Source organism: Coturnix japonica, chromosome 7, assembly GCF_001577835.2.
Source record: "Coturnix japonica isolate 7356 chromosome 7, Coturnix japonica 2.1, whole genome shotgun sequence".
Lineage (NCBI taxonomy): Eukaryota > Metazoa > Chordata > Aves > Galliformes > Phasianidae > Coturnix > Coturnix japonica.
The window spans coordinates 16265527-16280966 of NC_029522.1; the positions used below are offsets into that span (position 1 = coordinate 16265527).

Consider the following 15440-nt stretch of genomic DNA (forward strand, 5'->3'; position numbering starts at 1 on the left):
TGCCGGGCCTGAACGCGGGAGCGGAGCGACAGGGCTCGTCCTCATCGTTCCTAAGTTCTCCCCTTTCTCCTGCATGGAAGATCAAAGTGGAAATGTCTTGTTCAGAGCCCAGGATAATGCAGAAGTTGTTACATGAAATCCTAACTCTGCCCACTTCGCACAATAGAAATGCAAAGAAAATCTCAAGAAGTGTGATGTGTGTGTGGCTTTGTGCAACAGAGTAAGCTCCAAAGAGTTCTGTGCTCCCTGAGAAACAGTTTTAGATCTGAATTTGCCTACTGCAGATTGCACGTTATTCTTTTTTGCAAGAACCATCAAACTGTGTTGTTTCTTATTGCCACGGTATTTTTGTCATAACTGTTTATAACTACATTGGGACTTACTTGTCTTCTGGATAACCAAATTTGTCTCTGACCAGCTTACATCCTTACTTCTACAAGACTATTTGCAGCAAAACATTAATTTTACAGAGACAGTTGCAAAGCACTACAGAAACTGCAGTAACGTAAGTATTCTGACTTTTGTGTGCATTCTTGCCCTGCTGATTCTGAGAGGGCCTTTGGCTGGAATGGGTAATGTTGATGCTCAAAATTATATGTAATGCATTCCTATTATGATTTGTTATTATATGAAACCATAACTCTGTTCACATCACGTGAAATGTGATGGAAATATTTCAGCAAAGAAACAGCTTACAACTTTTATAAAATACAAGTTGGTGTTTTTTTTAGAACATACTTAATTCTACAGAATTTATTTTTTTCAAAGGGACTTTCAGATTCATAGCACAAATTTAATGTAGATCCATTTACAGTTTTGATGGAAGATTCAAGGTTCCAGAAGTTGGTTGTTTTTTGTTTTTAACCACATAAAAACTACTTTTGCCTTTCCTTGCTGGATAGTCTCAGTGTTCGTTCATAGGTTAAACTTCTTCAGCAGTAGTCTTGCTACAACAAGGTAACTGGGTCTCAGCAGCATCCTGTGCTTGAAAACCTGGATTTGTTCCTTCACTTTCTATGGAAAATGGGCTACCTCCAAATCCTATTATTTCTTTGGAAGCTTTCAGGAGAGGATAGAGATGATGTGTAGTCTTGGACTCTGATTCAATTACTTGCTTTGCATACTTCTGAAATTCTTGTTCTCTATGGAGCGCAATAAGCTCTGTCTCAATATCGTAGTCCAAGTCTGCTTGCTTCTCCTGCTGTATTTTTGCCTTCTTTTCTGCCTGAGGAAGAAAAGTCTTGTGTCATTAGTGATAGGACCAGAGGGAATGGTTTCAAGCTACAGCAGGGGAGATTCAGGCTGGACATTAGGAGGCATTACTTCTCAGAAAGGGTGGTCAGGCATTGGAATGGACTGCCCAGGGAGGTGGTGGAGTCACCGACCATGGGGGTATTCAAGGAAAGACTGGATGTTGTGTTGAGTGACATGGTTTAGTGGGAGCTATTAGGTTATTTCTTTAGTGGGAGATATTATAGGTGAACAGTTGGACTAGATGATCTTTTAGGTCTTTTCCAACCTTGGTGATTCTATGATTCTATGGAAAGTAAACAAATAGAGAATAACAAAGCTTAGTATTTTTTTTACAACAGAATTGTCTGTTAAAATTTAGAGAGGGTAAGTCCTTCCCCAGTTCATTCCTGGTTCACCTCACCACAGGAAAGTGTACACTGAGTAGCTGAATAAGCATCAGCATTTGCTGCTGTTCCTTGAGGATCTGCCCAGAAGACACCAGGGGACAGCAGCCATACATAATGACACAGAATGGGATGTGATGTGTCATTGCAAACCAGCCTTCACTCATGCAACACTCCTTGACAGGAAAGGGTTTGCATGGGTGACTCCCACACTGACTAACACTGTCAGGTTCATGCTCCTTTTTAAGGCTCTGGAAGGGTATGGCACTTCCATTTACCATTTGCTGGATCTGAAATTTCTGTACTTCTATGCTTGCATCACGTTGTCTTTGTTTCTTGGCTTTTTCTGTTTGTAGATAGATCTGGTTCTTTTCCACAAATGATTGAAGTTCTTTTTTACTTTCTGCTTTTTCCTCTCTCTCCTTCTCCAATTTCCTCTTCACCTGCATTTTATAAAATAGAGGGGGTTAACCAGATAGTTACCCTGCTAGTCTGAGGAGCCATGCCTCCAGGCTAGATCCAGATGCAATAACAATGCAGTCCCACACCAGTGCTCTGATGTGCTGGGTCATGGCAGCTACACTCTGTCCAGGCCCAGTTTCTGGCAGCACTGACAGACTCCTTGGCCTCAGGAAGCAGGGATGAGACTGAGAAGTATTTGCACAAATTACTAATGATTACAGAACTTTCAAACTCAAACAGATGAACCCAGGTACCTTGTGGCTTGCTTAAGGTGTTAGATGTATAACTGTAAATGGTAAATATGAGAGACAGCTCCTGATAACTTGTGGGTATGTCTCACTAACAGTTAGCACACTAAAAACCACAGTGTTCCTAGAAGGTACTCCTAAGTACACGCCAGAGACAGGGATGAGAACAGGTTAGCTTTCTTACCACAGTGGCTCTATATTCAGCAATAGATTCAATGGCAGCCTTTTTTTTTGCTTCTTTCTCTTTCTGTTCTTTTTCATACGCAGCTTCTTTTCTTGCAATGTCTCTAGCAAGACGCTCATCTTCCATCTTCAGTGCTACATTCATTTGGGCAGCTAATTGACTAACAATTTTATCCTGGCGTTCCTGTTTTATTCTGCAGAAGAACATGAGTATTCATAACACATGCACCTCGTCTACATGAAGCACTGCTTCTACCAAACCCAGCCTTCTGGCTGCCTCTCATCTCTTCCTGCCAAAATCTGGCCCACCCACTCCACTTCTTCATCTCCTTGTATTGCTCCTGTTTTTGTTTTTTTATTATCTGATTTAGCAAATAGGTGTTCCCTATATTTTTTGTTGCAGTGAAGTGCTGTATCATTCAGAGACTGCCTAGAATCTTGCTATTAGGAGGGACGTGTAGGAAGTATTGGCCAAAAATAGGTATGGTTAGATAAACTCATTGGCATATTCATGCTGTACTTTCAGTGTTGAATAGGTAGACTTTACTAAAGGTATTATAAATAAAGTAATTTAATTTCTTAATATAGGTGCCTTGCTAAGAAGTAGAATTATTTTTTCTTGATCTATCTCAGAGAAGTATAGCTTATGCCCCAAAATACTTTTAACTATAATTCTAGTTGTCTTTAATTGCTGAGAGCGTTTGGTAGGCTGTATAGAAAATCACTGTTCCCAACACACTGGAGTAGAACTTCGTACTTATGTAAATCTGTGCTTTGACGAGTGAGGAGATCAATATTACTAACCCACATATCTACTACTAATGATGCTGTGAAAGAACTTCCTTTTTGTCTTGAATTCTCTATGTCCCATTGAGTAGAGCTTATTTACAGAATAACTGTGGGTTTTGTTATGTCAGCAGTCTGAAATATTTGAATAAGGAAAGCGCGTAATTCTTAATTTAGATACTTTTGATAAGCTAGCTTTGAACCTACCTACGCATTTCAGCTTCTTTCTCTTTCATCAGCTTGGCAATAGTTTGCTTGCCTTTATAATGAGCTCTAATCCGATCATCCTCTTCCATTTGTTTTTGTTCCTCCACTGCTTTGATTATTTTCTGGTCATCTATGTATTCCTGTACAGGCAAAATGATCCTGATATAACAGATGAAATTTAGAAAATCTAGGCCTGGATTAGCAACTGAAAAGAATCGCTTCCTACTCCCTCTCTTTACATTTCTTTCAAAGAGGATGGAGAGGAAAAGGATTTTTACTGCTTCCCCGTCTGTTTTGAACGTGCATGAGGTGGTAGAAAAGAGAAAGAAGGGGGAATCAAGCATCAGGTATGGGTTGGAGTTTCTTCTGCTAACCCATTACTGTGCAATGTAGGGAGCATTATCCTTTGCTCCCATCCACCCACATGGGAGAAGGAAATGCTGAGAGGAATGGGACTGTGCAAACCCCTCCAATTATTTTCATATTCATAGCCTCTAATTATTCCCTTTTCCTATCAAAGAAAAATGGGCATAAAACTGGGCAAATACATGGTACCTGGCATAATGAAGCTATCAGCAAGCCTTCTGTTGTCAGTAGGCCCATTAAGCTACATTAATTAACACTATTATTTCACTCCAGACAGCCAAAACAAAGTGAGCATTTTGAACTCTTTGCTTTCCTGTTACTTACATTATACAGCCTCTGGTTTTCAGCTCTTTTCTCCTGTTCCTTTTCCATCTTTCTCAGAAGTTCTAATTGGTATAATTGGATCTGTCTCTGTACTTCTTCTCCTTCTCTTTTGTCTTCCAGCTTGGCAAGTTCTGCTTGACGCTTGTGCTCCTCTATTCTGAAACAAAAAAAGGAGTGGAATTTATGGGTTAGGGGCCATATGAAGTAATGAACAGATAAGGATTCCACTGTCTTACAGGTACTTTACCACTAAAATATCTGGTATTTTGAAGAGAAGGTGGGTGGAATATCTAAGGTAAAAAACAGCATAATTGTAGTAGTAGCCCTTCGGCAATCTGAACAGAAATTAGCTACATGGTATATGCAGACAGACTGCAGATGACCAGTAACAAGATTGAGCTGAACAACCCACAAGCACCTCTGCATCCATTACATTTTGGCATATCTCTGCAGCAGCTTCAGTGAGCAAGATTTCCCCAGTAAGTCCCACCATGCAGATCCTTCTCTGGAACCAATAGTGTTCTTCCAGACCAGAAGGTACTTGAGACCAGACTTTAAACCTGCTATCGGCATCAGGGAATTGATTCCTTCTGTTGGCCCACCAGTCCTGTAAATAGCATTGGTGACTCCCCCATAAGTTCTTGGGAAAAGCTGAAAGAGTGGAGATAGCAGTGGTGAGTTCTTTAGATGCATTCTCTGGCAGCTGATTATGGCCAAAACAACAGTCTGACTTAAACTTTTCCTTTTTTGGAACCAAAATCAATTTAAAATACATTGTCGGGAACAAAAGTGGAATAGCGATGTGATTGAAACCTACTGCTGCCTACTGGAAGTGATTTCACATGCAGACTTTTGGCAACTTTACCACACTGCCTATGACAGCTTCTCCTTTTTGTGCAAGGTCTTTTGTCTGGATTATTCTTTTAAAATGTCACATTTCTGAGACAAATGATTATTAACTCTCTGTAGAAATGTTATAGAGTGTATTTGTGAGAAAAGAGTCTAAATAATTAATCAAAAGTAGCCCTACTTTACTGTTACTTACTGTTGCAGCTGATCTCTGCTTAGTGCCAGTCGATTCATGAGACGTTGTTTTACCTTTTCTTCCTCTCTGAGAATAGCTTCTTTACGTCTACGTTCCATTTCTTCTTCAATCTTTTTGCTACCATCTGACTTTAACTTTTTAAACTCAATTTGAGCATCCCTTTCCTTTAGGACCTCAGCAAGTAGAAGAGCGCTCTGCAAGAGAACAGTTTTAGTAATTTGCATGTTCAAAGTGCTTAAAGAGACTGTATGATTTGAATGTAAAAATCATAAATTGTCAACAAACATGCAACCCTTTCACTCTTTCATTCTGGTGGTACAGATAAGTTTTTGCTTTTTCGATGGCCTCCTTCCATTTTGCTGCTTGGAATTTTGCTTCTTCCAAATCAATTAACTTTCTTTCTTCCTCTTGCTTTTCTTCACGTAGCTTTCTAGCTTTCAGTTTCCTTTGGGCCTGGCCCTACAATGCAGATAAAAATTCACCTTCTTATAAACCACATCTTTTGCATAGTTTGGCAATTAAACTACTTATGTGGAGTTTAGTTAAAATACATGTTTAAAAGCAAATGTTAAACAGATTACACCTGGGAATACTATTGTGTTTTAGAGTCATAGAATTATGCTGCACAGAGCAGAGGGGCAGATCACCTCCCTTACCCTGCTGGCCATGCTTCTCTTGATGCAGCCTAGGATACAGTTGGCTTTCTGGGCCACGATGGCACATTGCTGGTCTGTGCCCTGCTTGCCATCCTCCAGAACCCCCAAGTCCTTTTCAGCACAGCTGTGCTCTGTCCTTATGTCCCCCACCTTGCATTGTTAGTGGGGGCTGATACAATCTCTGTGTGAGACCTTGCACTTGGGTTTGTTGAATCTCGTGAGGTCCATCTGGGCCCTCTGCTGGAGACTGTCCAGGCCTCTCTGGATGGAATCCCACCCCTTGGACATGTTGATTGGACCACATAGCTCGGCTCTTCCCTTTTTGCAGACATGAAAACAAATCTCCTAGTTGAGAAATGCACACAGTGCTTACCATAATGGTATTGGTCCAATCTTTGACAGCTGCTTTGGAGCGTAGGTGCAATTCTTGTTGTTCTTTCCTCTCGGCGAGGATACACGCCACCTCTTTGCTCACGCTGGCAAGGCTGTCCTGCATCCTTTCCCACTCTGCTCTTGGCAACACAACTACCTGACGGAGATCTACATTGCTTGGAAGAAAACATCCCTCTGGAATGTTATTTTCTTCAAATCTGTGTGATGCTGCATAGAAGGGGAAGAAAAGTACCGATGTTATTTGGAGTCGGAAAATCCTGAATTCAAGCCTGTGTCAGCATTTGAATTTGCACATAACAGCATCAGCAGGCGCTGCTTACAGTCCCGGCAGGTGGTTGGCAGCCACCCACCGGGGGATACCCCCACGGTCCCGGGGAGCCCCACTCACACTCCACCCGCCGCCTCCGACGCGGCAGCCCCAGCCCTGCCGCCATGGCCGGCGGCCGCCCCGCTGTGTGTACGACACGTTACCGGGCAACCGCGCCGGGACATGTGACGGCACGGACCGGAGGTGAGCAGAGCGAGCCGGAAGTGGAGGTCGGTGCGTTCGGTGGTGCCGCTCCCCGCTCTCGTTGCTCCGCCGTCACGCTGGGCTCGGACACGGCGGCAGGCGGGGCCCGGTGAGGCCCGTGGGGTGCGCTCCGGTGCGAGGCCCGCGGCTGGAGCTGCAGCTGGAGGTGGGCGCTGTCCGGGGCTGCTGCAGGCAGAGGTTTGGCACGGGCTGCAGCTCTGAGCTTCCCACACTGCTGCTTTTAGGCTCAGCATTACTTTTCCCATAGCTGTGGTGGCCATAAATAGCCACAAGATCCGGGTAACAATTCATTATGTGAATATTTTTTTCTCTTCTTTGTTTGTTTTGGGAACCATTCATGGACAGCCATGAAGTTTCTGTTGGTTTTTGATTTTGACCATACGATCGTAGATGAAAATAGCGACACTTGGATTGTGAGATGTGCCCCTGACAAAAAGCTTCCCAATGGGTTACAGAACTCCTACCGGCCGGGACACTGGACAGAATACATGGGCAGAGTCTTTGTCTACCTGGGGGACAGCGGCATCCAAGAAGATGACATGAAAAGAACCATGACAGCAATTCCCTTCACTGCAGGCATGGTCGATCTTCTGGGCTTTATTGGCAAGAACAAAGAGTTTTTTGACTGCATCATTGTTTCAGATTCTAACACAGTATTTATTGACTGGATTTTAAAAGCTGCTGACTTCCACGAGGTGTTTGATGAAGTGTTTACAAACCCCGCAGCGTTCAGCAGTACTGGCTACCTGACCGTGCAGAACTTTCATGCCCACCATTGTCCAAAGTGCCCTAAAAACCTTTGCAAAAGGAAAGTTTTAAAAGAGTTTCTAGATAAACAGTCAGAGAGAGGAGTGAGTTATGCACAGATTGCCTATATAGGTGATGGTGGGAATGACTTGTGCCCAGTGACGTTTCTGAGGAAGGGTGATGTTGCTATGCCCAGACGTGGGTATACCCTAGAGAAAAAGATTTCTCAGCTCTCTCAAGATTTCTGTCCCATAGAGTGTTCTGTTCTGGTTTGGTCATCTGCTGTTGAAATTATGTCTTATCTGAAGCTGCTTATAAAAGAACAATTGAAGTGATAGGAAACTGATATATATATTTTTCTTCCTTGGTGAGAAATGCTGAATGCTCGTGGAAACACAACATTATAGAAGTGGGATATTAGCTGAACCTGTGTTGTTTAAACTTAATATAAAATCATATTTTCAGTTTTGTCAGTAGTGGGAAAGTGATGTTCAGATGGCTTTCAGGCATAGTGTGAATTCCAACATTTGTGAGAAGTGGGGTCTGGGGGGAGGAGGGGCAGAGGGGGCTGCATGAGGAATCGCCATTTCCTTTTGTCTTCTCTGTCTTGAGCCTTTACCAGCTGCCAAAGTGATGTTCCATGTGCTGTGAGGAAGGAGTAAGATCAGTGCACAAAAGAATAATTATAAAGAATGTATATGCTTTACTTACCAGGAATGTGATTCTGGAACTTTTGGCTTTGAATACTTTTTAAAATCAGGATAAGTGTTTAATTTGTAAATGATTTGTTATGTCTCTAATGCTGTTTGATCTGAAGATGCATTTATATTTTTAATATGCTGAATTTTTTACCTGAATAAATTCCTTTTTAAAAGTTTGTATTAAAGACAATAAATTTACTGTCTTCATCTAATTTAACTAATTACAGAAGGTTGCTTTGAACAGTTTGCTGTCTGAGGTGTTCCAGATGATACATATGGGTTCTCAGGAGTGTGGCTTTAATGATGGATAGTTGAGAGCTGTTGGAGATGTTTGTACTGGGAAGCTTACCCTGTTGTCTTGTGCACGGGCACACAGACAGCATCTGACTATCTGAAAGCTTTCAAGCTGTTTAAGTTTGCCAATTTGTAGCCTGTACAAGAACATGGTGATGATTGTTGTTTGGTGTTGCATGTTTGTTTGTTTTTCCCCCCCCTAAGTTGTGAATCTTCTTCATTCTAGGTATGCTGCTAAGAGTTGCAGATATTGTGCTTTCCATATCCTGGTTGTAAAGCAGCTTGCTTTTTGCTTGTCTCACTGCTTATTAAAAAAAAAAAAAGAAAAAGAAAAACAAGAGAAAATAAGTGCAAACCCAGTCACCCGGTATATAAATAAGTACTCATTTTTTCACTTCCACTTATATTTGTTATTCTTTTAGCCTTAGGAACCTCATGTTCTAGTTTGTTCTGTTGCTGATTCCTTGAGCAAGAAATTAATCCTCACACTGAAAGAGATTTTTTGGTTGTTTTTAAGAGTAGAGAAGCAGGAGATGAGAAGAGATGAAGCAACTAATTGAAAAGATTTGCAATTATGATCCAATCGCTTCAAGCAGAGTGTAAAGCTGATGCTATTTTCCAGGCAAAGTGCATGTTGGAGACAGAAAGAACTTCTCCATTCCGGTAGAAGTAGCCATTAAGCATTTAATGAGGTCTTCCCCCTCTGCCCTCCCCACTCCCATCTTGATAAGAGAGATCACTTTTCTGAAGCACCACAGTTATCAAACTTTTCTACTTTTGAGTATAAGGGGAGAGTATCTCCAGATTGTGCGCTCAGCTTCAGCTGGTAGCAGCCAAAAGAGGCAAGGAGAGAGCATAGTAGGTCCCTGAAGGGGCACTGGTTCAGTGTTGGTTGTTGCTGATCTGAATGCTGGGTGCTTAAAGAATGTGCTACATGGGAGTAACGTGTCAAGATTCTGGGGAAGTGTGGTGGCTTAGATTTTATAAAACATGTAATGGGAGGTTCTTATGTATATGGAAATTTTCTGTATGGTAACAGGCCTGCTACCATACACCAGCTAACATGGGGAGTACTGAGCTGAAATCCTATGCCCTGACCTTATATGCTAGGAGGCTGGCCAAGAGCTGGGAGAAGTTCCTACTTATCCGTAGGCAGCTGATGAAATGGAAAGTGAAAAGCAGCAGCAAAACAAAGTTGTTGGCATGGGGATGTATAAACAGAATCAGGACCCTACATGGGAATGCTCCAGAGAAAGAAGGGGAGTAAGCAGTGTAGCTGTGGGACAGCTGCTGGTGAGAGCAACTGGGCTGCAGTAATTTCTGGGCAGCACCGCACCACATAACTCTGATTTCTTGGGCTGACAATACAATGAAAGTGGCAGGAAAAAAAGTGAAGAAAAAGATATGTGAAGAATTTGCTAGGTATTTTTGGATCAGCTTGTTCACGTCTTGTGCTGTTACGTAAAGGCCAATGGAAAGCGTGAGTCCTATTGCACTGTCTGTGTGTGAGGAGAGGTGGCGTGGGATGTCCATATACATCTTCCCACTCAGATTTCTTTTTTAATTCGTGCTTCATGGGAACTAGGGAGAAAGTACAACCGGTAATTAAAAGAAAAAAGAAGAAGGAAAAAAAAAAAAAGATAATTAATCTGTGCAGAGCAGGAGCTCTCCTAATTTCTCCTTTTAGGGTGTGCAGGCACTTAGCTAAACCTAACATACCCTCTTCCCTTTTGTGAAGGAGTCCGGGACAGCTCGTTCAGCCCAGGAGGGCGCTGGCGAGGCAGGCAGAGCCCGGCTGTGGGTCCAAAGATCTGAATCCCGCCGGGGGGGGGAGTACAGCCGCTTCAATCCCGCTGTGTGCTTCGCTTACACGTAGGGATCCCTGCCTCTCTAGGAAATGTGCCAGCAGAGAAGAAAAACTGTGAACCTCATTTTCAGAAGTAGTAATAGCCATATAAACTTCCTGAGCAATTTGACTGTAAGTTATAGTGAGCACAGTCTTACAGTGCATTAGCCAGTCCAGTTTGTGACTGTCACTTATGCTCTGCAAACACTCAGGTGTCTGAGGAGGGCTCAGCCCTCCCCCTCCTTATCTCCCCTTTATGGGATCCCTTCTCCACGCTGCTCCTCGCAGGCTGTTAGAGGCACTCTCTGGCTTTGTTGTGTGGCCGTGTGCCACACCAGCTTGGTGACGCTCCCGGAGCATCTGTCCCTAATAGGGCTGACAGCCGCGGGGCCGTATGTCATCGCTGCCATAAGCCTTCCCCCCTCTCCCTGGGGGCTGGGGAGCTCCGGGGGCAGCGGCCGCAGCCACTCGGGCCGGCGTCTCCCCGCCCTGCAGCCGGGGGCTGCTGACCCTGTTAGAGGGGCCCCCACCGGGTGAGTACCAGGGCTACGGGTGGCTTTGTGCAGTGTGACGATGGCCCTGCCTGGGCAGGAGGACTACGTGTTCGCCTACCGCGACTCATCGCACCCCGCTTGCCTGCTGGACGCGTTCCGGGCGTTCTACTTGGACGGGCTATTCACTGACATCGCGCTTCAGGCCGCCTCGGGGGTCCTGCTGCATTGCCACAGAGCCGTCCTGGCGGCTTGCAGCAGTTATTTCAGAGCCATGTTCACAGCCGATATGAAAGAGAAATCTAAAAACCAGATCAGGCTTCCTGAGCTCAGCCACGCCGTGCTGGAAGCTCTCGTGAATTATGCGTATACCTCCCAGATCCAAATAACAAAGAGAAACGTGCAAAGCCTGCTGCAGGCGGCTGATCACCTCCAGTTTGTCTCAGTCAAGAGAGCTTGTGAGCAGTTTCTGGTCAGGCACCTGGATGCTGACAACTGCCTTGGGATGCATGCCTTTGCTGAGCACCACAATTGCCTGGAACTGGAAAAGGAGTCCCGAAGGATGTTGCTGTGGCAGTTTGAAGAAGTGTGGAAGCAGGAGGAGTTCCTAGATGTTAGCAAGGAGAAGCTGGCTTTCATCCTCTCCAGAGAGAACCTCAATGTATGGAAAGAAGAAGCAGCTGTCGGAGCTATTGTTAGGTGGGTTGCACACAATGTAGAGGAAAGAATTGAAGACATCTATGAACTGCTGAGCTGCATTAAACTAGACCTAGATAACATGTTTTTGAGGTCAGCTTTAAGCCTGCAAAAAAGATGTCGACTTAATGATAATAAGATAAGGTCCCTTGTGTACAGTGCCCTCAACCCCAGTCCCAAAGGCCTTTCCAAAAGACCAACGGCCACCATGTGTGTGGTTGGAGGATATTATTGGCATCCCTTATCAGAAGTGCATGTTTGGGATCCTTTAACTAATACGTGGCTCCAGGGAGCAGAAATGCCAGATCATACCCGGGAGAGCTATGGGGTCACAAGCCTGGGGCCAGACATATATGTGACAGGAGGCTACAGAACAGAGAACATCGAAGCCCTGGATACTGTGTGGATATATAACAGTGAGCGGGATGAGTGGGCAGAGGGCTGCCCCATGCTTGATGCGAGGTACTACCACTGTGCAGTGTCCCTGAGCGGCTGCATCTATGCACTGGGCGGCTACCGGAAGGGAGCTCCAGTGCAAGAAGCTGAGTTCTATGATCCTTTGAAAAAGAAATGGGTTCCTATTGCAAACATGATCAAAGGTATGTAAGCTTTTATGTGGCATCAGCCTCAATGTCAGTCTTCTCATGTTTGCCACTGAGAAGTGCCATGGACACACTCAGGGCTAGAGCCTATTCAGAGGGATCGTCCCATTGATGTTGGGAGGCTTTGGTTCAAGTCTGTGTGGGCCAAACTGCTACAAATACCCAATACACACTGTACAAATACAAATACACACTGGGCTGTGCTGTTGGGAACAGAGTGAACAAGCAATGGCAGTGTCATTTAAGTCTGCTTTCCTTCGGGAGATAACTTTCTATTTGAATTGGAAAGAAGTTAGAAAACTACCTGGGATCAGAGTCTGTTCAGCAGGTCCTAGAAAAGTGAGCTCCAGTAAAGGGATTGTGTTATCTTGGTATAAGGCCTGATTGTTTCCTGTACCATTTATTTATAAGTGTTTCTTCATTTAAGACATCTTGCACGCAGCTTTCTCAGGTTCCAGTGTATCATCTGTTCAGGATCCTTAGTTAAATCTTTGGAGCAATGAAAAGCACAGATACCTATTTTTAGCAGCCAGAATAGTGACCTACTAAAAATACGTGTGCTCGGAGAACAACCTAACTATAGGGTATTATTTTGTTATAAAGCTTAGAAGCTTTTTTTGCTATAAAGCTTATCTTATTATACATTTTTACAACTTAATGTAACTATTTACTATTAGTTATAAAATATTTTAAAAGATTTTATTGTGAATTGTTGCAAAGTAATTTTTTTTAGAGATTGTGAAGTATTTAACAGGAGGAAAAACACTGTGCTCATGCCGCTGTTTTTTGTGTTCACATATTTCCTACAAATACTACCATTAGTCATTTTTAATTAAAAGATATGAATGCTACGCTAATACAGCAAGCAGATATTTGGGCCCATTATCTGTGTGAAACTTTTTAGAGTCTTAAAAATGCAGCAACATGGTAGTTTTTGTCCATGTTATCTTGTAAAGCCGTTGTTTTATTTTTGTTATATTCTCCCAGAGACAGAACTATCACAGCTACATTCCATCTGTGTCCTTCTTTGTACGACAGTATTCCTCATAATACAAAAAAAGACTAAAAATATCAGGAAAAATACCGTGAGACACTGTGTAACCTCAGCTTCCACTGACTTTGTCCTCGCCACATATGTGACGCTTGAAAATGAGTTAAACTTAATGGAAGTAATTCCCTGTTCCAAAGCCAGTGTTACAGTGCTCTTAATGACTGCAGAAGAATTGTGGTGGTTTTTTTTTTTGTTGTTGTTGTTTTTTTTGTGTGTGTGACCATGTTACATGCAATACATGTCAGTTACTGTAATTTTATCTATTTGTTCATGACTTATCCTGCTAAAATAAGGTGTCTTGACAGTTTATTTAATTTCACGTTGGTTTAAATACTTGCAAACATCATTTCATCCTGAAACACTAAAAGCTATTTAAATTGGGGTTATTGATGGAAGTGCTGTTGGGTGCTACGTGTGGTCTGAAGGTGCATTGTGACTGTTGTACTGTGCAGGTGTTGGGAATGCCACCGCCTGTGTCCTGCACGAAGTCATCTATGTAACTGGTGGTCACTACGGCTACAGGGGAAGCTGCACCTATGATAAGATCCAGAGATACCATTCGGGTAACAATGAGTGGAGCATCGTCACCACAAGTCCACATCCAGGTAAACAACAAGCTCTGTAATGTGATGTCTATTTTCCAGTCTGGGGGGCCTTTAAATGTCCTTGAGTGTTCTGATTGGAAGGAAGATATCTGGTAGGGCAGTGAGGTCCAGGGTGGATGCTTGACCATGTACCAGGCTCTGAGAAGGGAAAGCTCTTCTCACAGGCATGTGTTGTATGCAAATCACTCCATAAATATTTGGCTAAGGAGTGGCTACAATTTGTTAAGTATGATAGCAAACTAACTTTCCATAAAGTGTCTGTTCATGGTCATTTGGCAAAGATCTTCTGTATGCTTTTAGAAAGGATTTTCTCTACTTCCTACATTTGGTAACAATAAGTTTCTAAAGAGATTATCACTGTGTACTGGTGCTTTCCCATGTGTGCTCTGCAGCACCTTGGGCTTGCTCTGACTGTGGATAGAAGAAATCCATGAGGTGTCCTCTCAGCTCAGTGAGGAACTTCTGTGTGCCCCGTGTTTGTCATGTCAGTTAATGTTATCATGCTGAGTTGAACACTGTTCCTTTCTTCCTAAAGAATACGGACTGTGTTCAATCACGTTACAAAACAAGATCTATTTTGTGGGTGGACAGACCACGATCACAGACTGCTACGACCCAGAGCAGGACGAGTGGAAGCAGATGGCTCACATGTTAGAACGGAGAATGGAGTGCGGCGCGGTGGTGATGAACGGGTGCATCTATGTGACAGGAGGATATTCCTATTCCAAAGGAACGTATCTGCAGAGTATTGAGAAATACAACCCTGAACTAAACACGTGGGAAGCAGTAGGCAACCTTCCCAGTGCCATGCGTTCACATGGCTGCGTCTGTGTGTATAATGTGTAGGCATGACATTTTCATAGTGCTGACAAAGGAAACATGCAGTATTCCTAATGGTACTGATTACCTCATGAATGAGATGCCTAATACAATCTCCTAGTGCACATTCATTAAGGACTGTTCAATTTGTTTTAAACAATTCAGAAAGGTAAATAAGGAAAAAAAATATTTTCATATGTTTTCTCTGTCATGGAAACTTTCAAATGACTCTAATAATACTTTCTGTAACTGTATCTGACTGTGAAAAACAGATTTATTTTCACCAGTCACTGGGTAGAATTTTAACTTGGTGCTAAGTTAAACCTTTTTGCCTTTCTGTGGAGAAGCGGGCCTAGGATGTAATCTTTGATATGCTGAAGACAGCTGTAGGAATGGTTCATTGCCACAGATCTGGTGTGTGGGACATACACAGTGATATCACTTACACATAGTGATACCGCATCCAGGAACTGCAGGCAGCTGCAGGGCATCTCTAAATCCACCCTCAGATGGCAGAGTGAAGAAGAGAACACACAGAGAAAGGGGAAAGAAATATCACCTGGTAGCCCAGTTATGCAAACAGAAACTGTATGCTGGCTTCATGGCGTTGTAGTGGGATTTTGGACTGATTTGTTGATGTTGAGCTGTTGTTGATGGCTATTTATTTGGAGAAAAGCCTTACTATGATAACTGTTACATTTAACATGTGGAATGGAAGGTGGAGCAGGACTGAGTGGACCAGAGCCTCC

General features: G+C 43.2%; 3 protein-coding genes across 6 annotated transcripts; 2 read left to right on the top strand and 1 right to left on the bottom strand.

The window, feature by feature from the left end:
* The first annotated feature begins 62 nt into the window (after positions 1-62).
* Positions 63-8486, top strand: PHOSPHO2 (phosphatase, orphan 2). Of its 4 annotated transcripts, none has more exons than XM_015868478.2 (2): positions 63-505; positions 7185-8486. In XM_015868478.2, the coding sequence occupies exon 2, from the start codon at positions 7187-7189 to the stop codon at positions 7919-7921; it is 735 nt and encodes a 244-aa protein (XP_015723964.1). In that variant the 5' UTR covers positions 63-505; positions 7185-7186; the 3' UTR covers positions 7922-8486. The 4 variants fall into 4 exon arrangements, with proteins under 4 accessions (XP_015723964.1, XP_015723967.1, XP_015723966.1 ...); XM_015868481.2 differs by having other exon boundaries at positions 7295-8486; XM_015868480.2 differs by lacking the exon at positions 63-505 and adding an exon at positions 6512-6984.
* CCDC173 (coiled-coil domain containing 173) lies at positions 722-6804 on the bottom strand. Its single transcript, XM_015868475.2, has 9 exons — positions 6696-6804; positions 6288-6514; positions 5544-5717; positions 5259-5452; positions 4214-4370; positions 3524-3663; positions 2532-2724; positions 1916-2080; positions 722-1225 (listed from the first exon to the last, which is right to left on the bottom strand). Exons 1-9 carry the CDS (start codon positions 6739-6741, stop codon positions 923-925), a joined length of 1599 nt encoding a protein of 532 aa, XP_015723961.1. The 5' UTR covers positions 6742-6804; the 3' UTR covers positions 722-922.
* A 483-nt stretch (positions 8487-8969) lies between the features above and the next one.
* Positions 8970-14979, top strand: KLHL23 (kelch like family member 23). The gene is made up of 3 exons (XM_015868473.2): positions 8970-12213; positions 13720-13872; positions 14408-14979. Exons 1-3 carry the CDS (start codon positions 11001-11003, stop codon positions 14716-14718), a joined length of 1677 nt encoding a protein of 558 aa, XP_015723959.1. The 5' UTR covers positions 8970-11000; the 3' UTR covers positions 14719-14979.
* Positions 14980-15440: the final 461 nt, after the last annotated feature.

Coding starts and splice junctions, on each gene's coding strand:
- CCDC173 (XM_015868475.2), bottom strand. CDS start 6,741: ATGGCGGCAGGGCTGGGGCTGCCGCGTCGGAGGCGGCGGGTGGAGT. Junction 5,453..5,543: donor AAAGAGTGAAAGGGTTGCAT/GTTTGTTGACAA, acceptor GTTCTCTTGCAG/AGCGCTCTTCTACTTGCTGA. Junction 3,664..4,213: donor AAAACCAGAGGCTGTATAAT/GTAAGTAACAGG, acceptor TTGCCTGTACAG/GAATACATAGATGACCAGAA.
- PHOSPHO2 (XM_015868478.2), top strand. CDS start 7,187: ATGAAGTTTCTGTTGGTTTTTGATTTTGACCATACGATCGTAGATGAA.
- KLHL23 (XM_015868473.2), top strand. CDS start 11,001: ATGGCCCTGCCTGGGCAGGAGGACTACGTGTTCGCCTACCGCGACTCA. Junction 12,214..13,719: donor TATTGCAAACATGATCAAAG/GTATGTAAGCTT, acceptor TGTACTGTGCAG/GTGTTGGGAATGCCACCGCC. Junction 13,873..14,407: donor CACCACAAGTCCACATCCAG/GTAAACAACAAG, acceptor TTCTTCCTAAAG/AATACGGACTGTGTTCAATC.